The sequence below is a fragment of the Oncorhynchus tshawytscha genome, linkage group LG05 (assembly GCF_018296145.1).
Source record: "Oncorhynchus tshawytscha isolate Ot180627B linkage group LG05, Otsh_v2.0, whole genome shotgun sequence".
Taxonomy (NCBI): domain Eukaryota; kingdom Metazoa; phylum Chordata; class Actinopteri; order Salmoniformes; family Salmonidae; genus Oncorhynchus; species Oncorhynchus tshawytscha.
The window spans coordinates 457,782-469,946 of NC_056433.1; the positions used below are offsets into that span (position 1 = coordinate 457,782).

Sequence of the window (12,165 nt, forward strand, 5' to 3'; positions counted from 1 at the left end):
TTGTTTTCCCCCCCAAAGAGGCAAGCAGAGGGCAAGCAGAGGGCAAGCAGAGGGCAAGCAGAGGACAGAGGGAAGCAAAGGACAGAGGGCAAGCAGAGGAGAGGGCAAGCAGAGGAGAGGGCAAGCAGAGGAGAGGGCAAGCAGAGGACCGAGGGCAAGCAGAGGACAAGCAGAGGACCGAGGGCAAGCAGAGGACCGAGGGCAAGCAGAGGACAAGCAGAGGACAAGCAGAGGACAAACAGAGGACAAACAGAGGACAGAGGGCAAGCAGAGGACAGAGGGAAGCAAAACCAATTGGGATTCTCTTTTAGCCTGGTGGAACCAGCGTGATCACTGTGTTCACCATTCCCTTCACTTCACTTCATCCACAGTAAAATACAATGTTGAACCCAATGAACAGGCCGGTAGCACCAAGCTAACATGCACTGTCAGACACACTAAGGAGCACGGTAATGAACAGAAACACACCAGCGAGTCCAGTAACTTAAACAAGCTTATTTTTAATGGATCTGCAAAACTGTTTGAATTTTCTTGAGAACGTTCAATCTCCTTCCATACAACCGAGAGAGTGTTCCAACATTACAGAAACAACGTATTACAAATGCTTCCAACCCAAACACATCTGCATGCATGAAAAATTAAACCCCAAATAAAGGAAAATAAATCAAAATGTAAAACAATCCCCCATCGTTAAGCAGACATTCTAACAAGCTGTTCTCTGGTTGGAGCAGACATCCTAACAAGCTGTTCTCTGGTTGGAGCAGAAATTCAAATCTTTCTGCTGGGCCTCACTATGGGAGGAGCAAGAAGATTAAACACATTTTATTGGGTGGATGTGGCTCCGCCCCCGTCTTCCATATAAGGCACAGGACAAAATAAACCCTCAGTTACAAAACTCAAAATGACCCAACACGTCTCAGAAACCCACTAGTGTACAAAATGTTAGTCCTACATTTGTCTTTTATTTTTTTATTTTATGTATTTTCCTGACCGACGGTGAGGGGGCCCGGTGGACTCAGGCAAAGAAAAGATTAAAAAAGGTGACTGACTTTTTGACTTGCGTTTTGCAACCTTGAAAATAAACAGGAAACATGATCTCTTATTACCAAAACTGATTTTCAGAAAGATGACATCAGACCATGAGGGGGGAGACCATGGGGGTGGGAACAGAAGACTGAAGTGGTTTATTGTCAGTGAGAACAGATGGAGATAGAGAGAGAACAGATAGAGGGGACGAGTGTTAGAGAGACTGAGTTAGCGGTTAGAGAGAGTGTGTGTGCTTCCGTGCGTTAGTGTGTGTGTGAGGGACAGACAGGGTTGTTCTAACTGCAGCACTTGCTCTTCCATCCTGTGACTCCACTCCCACCGCTGATGTCCACGTTTTCACTGTTGGGCTCTTTGACGGGCGTCTGCAACACACACCCACGTTATATATATACACACACACTATGCATAGAAACATTCCATCGACACCATTATGACACACACCTTCCTGAGGATGTCTTCTGCTAGCGTGAGGAAAGCCTTCTCAATGCTGATGTTGGCCTTGGCACTCGTCTCAAAAAACCTAATACCATGTTCTCTGGCAATCTGCGAGAGAGAGAGAGAGAGATAGGAGGGGCAAGAGAGAGATAGGAGGGTGAGAGATGCGAGAGAGAGGCAGGCGAGAGAGAGGCGAGAGAGGGCCGAGAGAGCGAGAGATGAAATGAAAATATTAGAGGGTTGGTCCCAAAATAAGGCAAGTCTCCTGTGAGACAGGAATCAGGTTTCCTTACAACCTTTAAATGTGTGTGTGTTCTTGTGTTGCACAAGCTGAAGCTAGTGTAATCCACGCTGTATGTATGCATGCATGTGTATACACAGTACCAGTCAAAAGTTGACACCTACTCATTCCAGGGTTTTACATTGTAGAATAATAGTGAAGACATCAAAACTATGAAATAACACATGGAGTCATGTAGTAACCAAACAAAGTGTTAAACGAATCAAAATACATTTTAGATTTTTCAAAATAGCCACCCATTGCCTTGACAGCTTTGCATACTCTTGGCATTCTCTCAACCAGCTTCATGAGGTAGTCACCTGGAATGTATTTCAAATAAGTGGTGTGACTTGTTAAAAGTTATTTTGTGAAATATATTTCCTTCTTAATGTGTTTTTCCAGTTGTGTTGTGTCAAGGTAGGTGGGGTATACAGAAGATAGCCCTATTTGGTCAAAGACCAACTCCATAGTATGGCAAGAACAGCTTAAATAAGCAAAGAGAAATGACAGTCCATCATTACTTTAAGACATGAAGGTCAGTCAATCTGGAACATTTCAAGAACTTTGAAAGTTTCTTGGAATGCAGTTTCAAAAACCAAGCGCTATGCTTAAACTGGCTCTCGTGAGGATTGTCACAGGGAAGGAAGACCCAGGGTTACCTCTGTTGGAGAGGATAAGTTCATTAGAGTTACCAGCCTCAGAAATTGCAGCCCAAATAAATGCATAAGAGTTCAGGTAACAGACATCAACATCAACTGTTCAGAGGAGACTGTGTGAATCAGGCCTTCATGGTCAAATTGCTACAAACGAAACCACTACTAAAAGGACACCAATGAGACTTGATTGGGCCAAGAAACACGAGCAGATCAGTGGAAATCTGTCTTTTGGTCTGATGAGTCCAAATGTGAGATTTTTGGTTTGTGAGACGCAGAGTAGGTGAACGGATAATATTACATCATATACAGTGCCTTGCGAAAGTATTCGGCCCCCTTGAACTTTGCGACCTTTTGCCACATTTCAGGCTTCAAACATAAAGATATAAAACTGTATTTTTTTTGTGAAGAATCAACAAGTGGGACACAATCATGAAGTGGAACAACATTTATTGGATATTTCAAACTTTTTTAACAAATCAAAAACTGAAAAAATTGGGCGTGCAAAATTCAGCCCCCTTAAGTTAATACTTTGTAGCGCCACCTTTTGCTGCGATTACAGCTGTAAGTCGCTTGGGGTATGTCTCTATCAGTTTTGCACATCGAGAGCCTGAAATTTTTTCCCATTCCTCCTTGCAAAACAGCTCTAGCTCAGTGAGGTTGGATGGAGAGCATTTGTGAACAGCAGTTTTCAGTTCTTTCCACAGATTCTCGATTGGATTCAGGTCTGGACTTTGACTTGGCCATTCTTGGCCATGGATATGTTGATTTTTGAACCATTCCATTGTAGATTTTGCTTTATGTTTTGGTTCATTGTCTTGTTGGAAGACAAATCTCCGTCCCAGTCTCAGGTCTTTTGCAGACTCCATCAGGTTTTCTTCCAGAATGGTCCTGTATTTGGCTCCATCCATCTTCCCATCAATTTTAACCATCTTCCCTGTCCCTACTGAAGAAAAGCAGGCCCAAACCATGATGCTGCCACCACCATGTTTGACAGTGGGGATGGTGTGTTCAGAGTGATGAGCTGTGTTGCTTTTACGCCAAACATAACGTTTTGCATTGTTGCCAAAAAGTTCAATTTTGGTTTCATCTGACCAGAGCACCTTCTTCCACATGTTTGGTGTCTCTCCCATGTGGCTTGTGGCAAACTTTAAACAACACTTTTTATGGATATCTTTAAGAAATGGCTTTCTTCTTGCCACTCTTCCATAAAGGCCAGATTTGTGCAATATACGACTGATTGTTGTCCTATGGACAGAGTCTCCCACCTCAGCTGTAGATCTCTGCAGTTCATCCAGAGTGATCATGGGCCTCTTGGCTGCATCTCTGATCAGTCTTCTCCTTGTATGAGCTGAAAGTTTAGAGGGACGGCCAGGTCTTGGTAGATTTGCAGTGGTCTGATACTCCTTCCATTTCAATATTATCGCTTGCACAGTGCTCCTTGGGATGTTTAAAGCTTGGGAAATCTTTTTGTATCCAAATCCGGCTTTAAACTTCTTCACAACAGTATCTCGGACCTGCCTGGTGTGTTCCTTGTTCTTCATGATGCTCTCTGCGCTTTTAACGGACCTATGAGACTATCACAGTGCAGGTGCATTTATACGGAGACTTGATTACACACAGGTGGATTGTATTTATCATCATTAGTCATTTAGGTCAACATTGGATCATTCAGAGATCCTCACTGAACTTCTGGAGAGAGTTTGCTGCACTGAAAGTAAAGGGGCTGAATAATTTTGCACGCCCAATTTTTCAGTTTTTGATTTGTTAAAAAAGTTTGAAATATCCAATAAATGTCGTTCCACTTCATGATTGTGTCCACTTGTTGTTGATTCTTCACAAATAAATACAGTTTTGTATCTTTATGTTTGAAGCCTGAAATGTGGCAAAAGGTCGCAAAGTTCAAGGGGGCCGAATACTTTCACAAGGCACTGTATGTAACATTAGCTAGCTAGCCAGCCAGCTAACATTAAATAGCTAGCTAACAGTACACTAACTTGAAATGAAAACTACTTTGATAAAATATTGAAATGCGTAATATCTGAAAATGTAGCTAGCTAGACTCTCTTACCCGTATGAATGGATGCTTCTCCCTCTCTGTCACGGTTGCCTGAGATTGAAGATGTAATCCGGACAGGTGTTTTATACCACAGCCTTCTGTGTGATCTTTTTTCAACTCTGTCTGCATATTTGCAAATCAAATGCCAGAATTTTCTCCATCTCCTTAGCTATCATTCTCTAATTCCACTGATTTCAAAACTCGGTCCTCCAGAAAGTGGAGAGCAACACCTTTTCAGTTCTACTACGTGACGTCTTTCAAACAGCTGCGTTTAGAAAGGATTACCTGCAGATACTGAGCAGCTCATATTATAGACAGAAGCGTGCTACATGGCAGACCAATCCGAACTCATCTATCGGCATGTCCAGCCCACTCATTATCTCAGCCAGTCATGGCTAGCGGGAAGGTTGCTGACTTTTTCGGTGGCTAAATCAACTAGGTTCATAATTTAACAATTGTATTTACAGATGGCATACACATCTGTTATTAAAACACACAAAAGTTCACATGTTCCAGAAGGCATTTCTAGCATAAAACACTATTTATTTTTAAAGTTAACGTTCAAATGTCTCTCCTGTGAAGTAGTGACGCACGACAAATGCCCAGTTTCCTGAAACCAGTCATATTCACGCCATCACTGTTGAGTCAGTGACACTTAAACGTATAGATGAATGTCATATTAGATTAGTGTCTCCCCTTGTCATGGTGTCTCCCCTTCTCATTGGTCTATTATATGGACAACATCATGGTGTCTCCCCTTCTCATTGGTCTATTATATGGACATCATGGTGTCTCCCCTTGTCATTGGTCTATTGTATGGACTACATCATGGTGTCTCCCCTTGTCATTGGTCTATTATATGGACAACATCATGGTGTCTCCCCTTCTCATTGGTCTATTATGTGGACTACATAAACAAGATGACTATGAATAGTAGTCTAGTCTGCAAATGTGATGATGCCTGGAATGCTTTATTATAAATGTGCATTATTGTGAAAATTTGCTTCCCCTAACTTGAAACTCACTGCCTATACAGAGGCTAGTGATTTAGCTGTTCATTACTCGTATTGTTGACTGAAGGTACATTTTATTACATTTGCAATTGCAACAAATAATCTGCTCAAACCCCAACCAAGGAACATCAAAAGTTGTGCTATAAATTCACAGACAACACAAATATTCCTTGATGTCCTTCCAGATTCCCTGTCTACCCAGGGACAAAAATCAGTTAACCACCTAACTGAGGAACTCAATTTAACCTTGCGCAATACCCTAGATGCAGTTGTACCCCTAAAAACTAAAAACATTTCTCATAAGAAACTAGCTCACTGGTACACAGAAAATACTCTAGTTCTGAAGCAAGCTTCCAGAAAATTGGAACGGAAATGGTGCCACACCAAACTGGAAGTCTTCCGCCTAGCTTGGAAAGACAGTACCGTGCAGTATCGAAGAGCCCTTACTGCTGCTCGATCATCCTATTTTTCCAACTTACTTGAGGAAAACAAGAACAATCCGAAATTCCTTTTTGATACTGTTGCAAAGCTAACTAAAAAGCAGCATTCCCCAAGAGAGGATGGCTTTCACTTCAGAAGTGATAAATTCATGAACTTCTTTGAGGAAAAGATCATGATTATTAGAAAGCAAATTACGGACTCCTCTTTAAATCTGCATCTTCCTTCAAAGCTCAGTTGTCCCGAGTCTGCACAACTCTGCCAGGACCTAGGATCAAGAGAGAAGCTCAAGTGTTTTAGTACTATATCTCTTGACACATTGATGAAAATAATCATGGCCTCTAAACCTTCAAGCTGCATACTGGACCCTATTCCAACTAAACTACTGAAAGAGCTGCTTCCTGTGCTTGGCCCTCCTATGTTGAACATAATAAACAGCTCTCTATCCACCGGATGTGTACCAAACTCACTAAAAGTGGCAGTAATAAAGCCTCTCTTGAAAAAGCCGAAACTTGATCCAGAAAATATTTTAAAAACTATATATCGGCCTATATCGAATCTTCCATTCCGCTCTATCTTTTGAAAATGCTGTTGCGCAGTAACTCACTGCCTTCCTGAAGACAAAACAATGTATACGAAACGCTTCAGTCTGGTTTTAGACCCTTTCATAGCACTGAGACTGCACTTGTGAAGGTGGTAAATGACCTTTTAATGGCATCAAACCGAGGCTCTGCATCTGTCCTCATGCTCCTAGACCTTAGTGCTGCTTTTGATACCATCGATCACCACATTCTTTTGGAGAGATTGGAAACCCAAATTGGTCTACACGGACAAGTTCTGGCCTGGTTAATATCTAATCTGTCGGAAAGATATCAGTTGGTCTCTGAATGGTTTGTCCTCTGACAAATCAACTGTAAATTTCGGTGTTCTTCAAGGTTCCATTTTAGGACCACTATTGTTTTCACTATATATTTTACCTCTTGGGGATGTCATTCGAAAACATAATGTTAACTTTCTCTGCTATGCGGATGACACACAAGCTGTACATTTCAATGAAACATGGTGAAGCCCCAAAATTGCCCTCGCTAGAAGCATGTGTTTCAGACATAAGGAAGTGGATGGCTGCAAACTTTCTACTTTTAAACTCGGACAAAACAGAGATGGTGTTCTAGGTCCCAAGAAACAAAGAGATCTGCTGTTGAATCTGACAATTAATCTTAATGGTTGTACAGTCTTCTCAAATAAAACTGTGAAGGTCCTCGGCGTTACTCTGGACCCTGATCTCTCTTTTGAAGAATATATCAAGACTGTTTCAAGCACAGCTTTTTTCCATCTACGTAACATTGCAAAAATCAGAAACTTTCTGTCCAGAAATGCAGAAAAATTAATCTATGCGTTTGTCACTTCTAGGTTAGACTACTGCAATGCTCTACTTTCCGGCTACCCGGATAAAGCACTAAATAAACTTCAGTTAGTGCTAAATACGGCTGCTAGAATCCTGACTAGAACCAAATTTTTTTATCATATTACTCCAGTGCTAGCCTCTCTACACTGGCTTCCTGTCAAGGCAAGGGCTGATTTCAAGGTTTTACTGCTAACCTAAAGCATTACATGGGCTTGCTCCTACCTATCTCTCAGATTTGGTCCTGCCGTACATACCTACACGTACACTACGTTCACAAGACACAGGCCTCCTAATTGTCCCTAGAATTTCTAAGCAAACAGCTGGAGGCAGGGCTTTCTCCTATAGAGCTCCATTTTTATGGAATGGTCTGCCTACCCATGTGAGAGACGCAAACTCGGTCTCAACCTTTAAGTCTTTACTGAAGACTCATCTCTTCAGTGGGTCATATGATTGAGTGTAGTCTGACCCAGGAGTGTGAAGGTGAACGGAAAGGCACTGGAGCAACGAACCGCCCTTGCTGTCTCTGCCTGGCCGGTTCCCCTCTTTCCACTGGGATTCTCTGCCTCTAACCCTATTACAGGGGCCTAGTAGGGGTGCGTCACTTGAGTGGGTTGAGTCACTGATGTGATCTTCCTGTTTGGGTTGGCGCACCCCCTTGGGTTGTGCCGTGGCGGAGACCTTTGTGGGCTATACTCTGCCTTGTCTCAGGATGGTAAGTTGGTGGTTGAAGATATCCCTCTAGTGGTGTGGGGGCTGTGCTTTGGCAAAGTGGGTGGGGTTATATCCTTCCTGTTTGGCCCTGTCCGGGGGTATCATTGGATGGGGCCACAGTGTTTCCTGACCCCTCCTGTCTCAGCCTCCAGTATTTATGCTGCAGTAGTTTGTGTCGGGGGCTAGGGTCAGTTTGTTATACCTGGAGTACTTCTCCTGTCCTATCCAGTGTCCTGTGTGAATTTAAGTATGCGCTCTCTAATTCTCTTTCTTTCTCTCTCTGAGGACCTGAGCCCTAGGACCATGCCTCAGGACTACCTGACATGACTCCTTGCTGCTGCTCCAGTTTCAACTGTTCTGCCTGTGAATATTATTATTTGACCATGCTGGTCATTTATGAACATTTGAACATCTTGGCCATGTTCTGTTATAATCTCCACCCGGCACAGCCAGAAGAGGACTGGCCACCCCACATAGCCTGGTTCCTCTCTAGGTTTCTTCCTAGGTTTTGGCCTTTCTAGGGAGTTTTTCCTAGCCACCGTGCTTCTACACCTGCATTGCTTGCTGTTTGGGGTTTTAGGCTGGGTTTCTATACAGCCTTTGCGATATCAGCTGATGTACAAAGGGCTATATTAATAAATTTGATTTGAAATGTGGACAGTTATTCTAATATCTTCAAAGTGCCCAGTAGGGACAACCATCCTCGACTTGCATGTTCTGTTAAAATTAATTACCATAACCTAAATGTGAATTCTTTAATTCTGAGCACCGTGGGTGGACGCCCTAATCAGGTTAAGGACCTTATATGTCCATTTTCATAACGGAAACCCTGCTGTGTGGGTTGTGTCTCACCTGCTCTCCCTTGGCTTTTGGTACCACCCTCTTGTCCTCCATGTCACACTTGTTGCCTAGCAGCATTCTCTCCACGTCCTCATTGGCATGCTGAAAAACATATTACAGACTAACTCGAACCCTTACCGTGAAATGCTTACAGTTAAGAAAATAGAGTTAAGAAAAGATTTACTAAATAAATATAATTTCTAAAATTATTATTTAATAATTCTTTAGCCCTTCTCTGAAGGCTTAGAAAGCCCATTGTTCCCCACTGTGTTTGGGTTAGTAATAATTTGTAGAGTGGCTCTATTTTCCCTCAGTGTGTATGTTTTCATTAATCAATGTCTATATAGAATCCATATGTTGTTCTGAAATATGAACAACAACAAAAAAATACTGGACATTTTTAACTCTTATTATGGTGGTGATTTGACAAAATTACAATAACGGTCTTGAATTGGACTGGCATTTTCCCCTTCCGGCCTGGGTCTTGACTCTGTCGCCATTTTCTCCAGTCTCTCTTTAGGTGGTCTCAAACATTGGTGTGTATAATGTCCGTGTGTGTATGTATGTATGTGTACCTCGTCGATGTTGCGGAGCCACTTGCTGATGTTCTCGAAGCTCTTGGCGTTGGTGATGTCATAGACCAGCATGATGCCCATGGCGCCTCGGTAGTAGGACGTGGTGATGGTGTGGAACCGCTCCTGACCAGCAGTGTCCCTGTTAAACACATATATATATATATATATATAAACATACATACATACATTATATATATATATATATATAAACCTCTCCTGACCAGCTGTGTCCCTGTTAACTTCTTATGGCTGGGGGGAAGTATTGAGTAGCTTGGATGAATAAGTTGCCCAAAGTAAAACAGCCTGCTCCTCAGTCTCAGTTGCTAATATACGCATATTATTAGTATTGGATAGAAAACACTCTGAAGTTTCTAAAACTGTTTGAATGATGTCTGTGTATAACATAACTCATATGGCAGTGGAAATCCTGAGGAGAAATCAAGGCAGGAAGTGAGAAATCTGAGCTTTGTATGTATTCACCACAGTTCCCAATGAAATCCCCTTGAGATACTAATGCTGCACTGCCTAGGGGTTCCACTAGGTGGATCCAAGATGGCGTAGCAGTCAGACGTCTTGTCGTATCCCTTGTATATATCGTTTTTTTATAAACATATTTTTCTTTGCATATCTTTTAAAACATTTGGCTAAACCTCAACTTCTACTCTAAATACTCTCCTGCAACCCGCCTCACCCAATGTAGCGCGGATATGCTTTTTTTTCTAAAGTATTTATATTTACTTCGGATCCGGAACCCTTCAACTGAAGCTAGCCAGCTAACTACCAGCTATCAGTCAGCAAACCATTGCTAGCGGTCATCAGCTACCCTTTAGCTCGGAAAGCTCTCGCCAGTTCGAACAACGCGACTAACCAGAGCATAACGGACCTATTATTTTTTATCCCTGGATTCCAACCGCAAACGGAACATTTTCAGCTGGATCTTTACTCCTGGCTAGCGTTTCCATCCACTTAAATCGATTATACCCTACGGTAACCTGCCTCACCCAATGTGATACGGAATCGCTATTATTTTTAATTTTTAGAACACATTCAAGAACCTCCAGAAGCTAACCAGCTAACTAGCTACAAGCTATTTAGTCATTGTTAGCCACTGCTAGCGGCTTTTACCTTCTGCACAGCCAGCCAGTTTTTTTAACCTGGATAATACTCGCCAGTCTAGCTTCCCTGCCCCATCCACTTGGCTACATAGCTGATGCATGCTGGACTGTCCATTAATCACGGTACTCCATTCTGCTTGTTTATGTTTTATCTGTCGGCCCCAGCCGCACTCAGGCTCTGTGTGTAGTTAATCCGACCCTCCCTGCCTAGTCAACGCCATTTTACCTGCTGTTGTTGTGCTAGCTGATTAGCTGTTGTCTCAACTACTGTTTTAGCTAACCCTCCCAATTCAACACCTGTGATTACTGTATGCCTCGCTGTATGTCTCTCTCAAATGTCAATATGCCTTGTATACTGTTGTTCAGGTTAGTTATCATTGTTTTAGTTTACAATGGAGCCCCTAGTTCCACCCTTCATACCCCTGATACCTCCTTTGTCCCACCTCCCACACATGCGGTGACCTCACCCATTACAACCAGCATGTCCAGAGATACAACCTCTCTCATCATCACCCAGTGCCTGGGCGTACCTCCGCTGTACCCGCACCCCACCATACCCGTCTGCGCATTATGCCCTGAATATATTCTACCATGCCCAGAAATCTGCTCCTTTTATTCTCTGTCCCCAACGCTCTAGGCGACCAGTTTTGATAGCCTTTAGCCGCACCCTCATACTACTCCTCCTCTGTTCCGCGGGTGATGTGGAGAAAAATCCAGGCCCTGCATGTCCCCAGGCACCCTCATTTGTTGACTTCTGTGATCGAAAAAGCCTTGGTTTCATGCATGTCAACATCAGAAGCCTCCTCCCTAAGTTTGTTTTACTCACTGCTTTAGCACACTCTGCTAACCCTGATGTCCTTGCCGTGTCTGAATCCTGGCTTAGGAAGGCCACCAAAAATTCTGAGATTTCCATAACCAACTATAACATTTTCCGTCAAGATAGAACTGCCAAAGGGGGAGGAGTTGCAGTCTACTGCAGAGATAGCCTGCAAAGTAATGTCATACTTTCCAGGTCCATACCCAAACAGTTCGAACAACTAATTTTAAAAATGACTCTCTCCAGAAATAAGTCTCTCACTGTTGCCGCCTGCTACCGACCCCCCTCAGCTCCCAGCTGTGCCCTGGACACCATTTGTGAATTGATCGCCCCCCATCTAGCTTCAGAGTTTGTTCTGTTAGGTGGCCTAAACTGGGATATGCTTAACACCCCGGCAGTCCTACAATCTAAGCTAGATGCCCTCAATCTCACACAAATCATCAAGGAACCCACCAGGTACAACCCTAAATCTGTAAACAAGGGCACCCTCATAGACGTCATCCTGACCAACTGGCCCTCCAAATACACCTCTGCTGTCTTCAACCAGGATCTCAGAGATCACTGCCTCATCGCCTGTATCCGCTACGGAGCCGCAGTCAAACGACCACCCCTCATCACTGTCAAACGCTCCCTAAAACACTTCTGTGAGCAGGCCTTTCTAATGTATCCTGGAAGGACATTGACCTCATCCCGTCAGTTGAGGATGCCTGGTCATTCTTTAAAAGTAACTTCCTCACCATTTTAGATAAGCATGCTCCGTTCAAAAAATGCAGAACT

The 12,165-nt window shown here is 43.1% G+C and overlaps 1 protein-coding gene across 1 annotated transcript in view; it reads right to left on the reverse strand.

Moving 5' to 3' along the window:
• Positions 1-480: 480 nt before the first annotated feature.
• Positions 481-12,165, reverse strand: part of LOC112223341 (ras-related protein Rab-10) — a 43,495-nt gene continuing 31,810 nt past the window's right edge. The window contains exons 3-6 of the mRNA XM_042321303.1: positions 9,457-9,595; positions 8,894-8,983; positions 1,489-1,590; positions 481-1,409 (exon numbers count right to left, since the gene is read on the reverse strand). Coding sequence (XP_042177237.1) covers positions 1,323-1,409; positions 1,489-1,590; positions 8,894-8,983; positions 9,457-9,595 — 418 coding nt within the window. The 3' untranslated portion in view covers positions 481-1,322. The remainder of the gene's footprint in view (positions 1,410-1,488; positions 1,591-8,893; positions 8,984-9,456; positions 9,596-12,165) is intronic.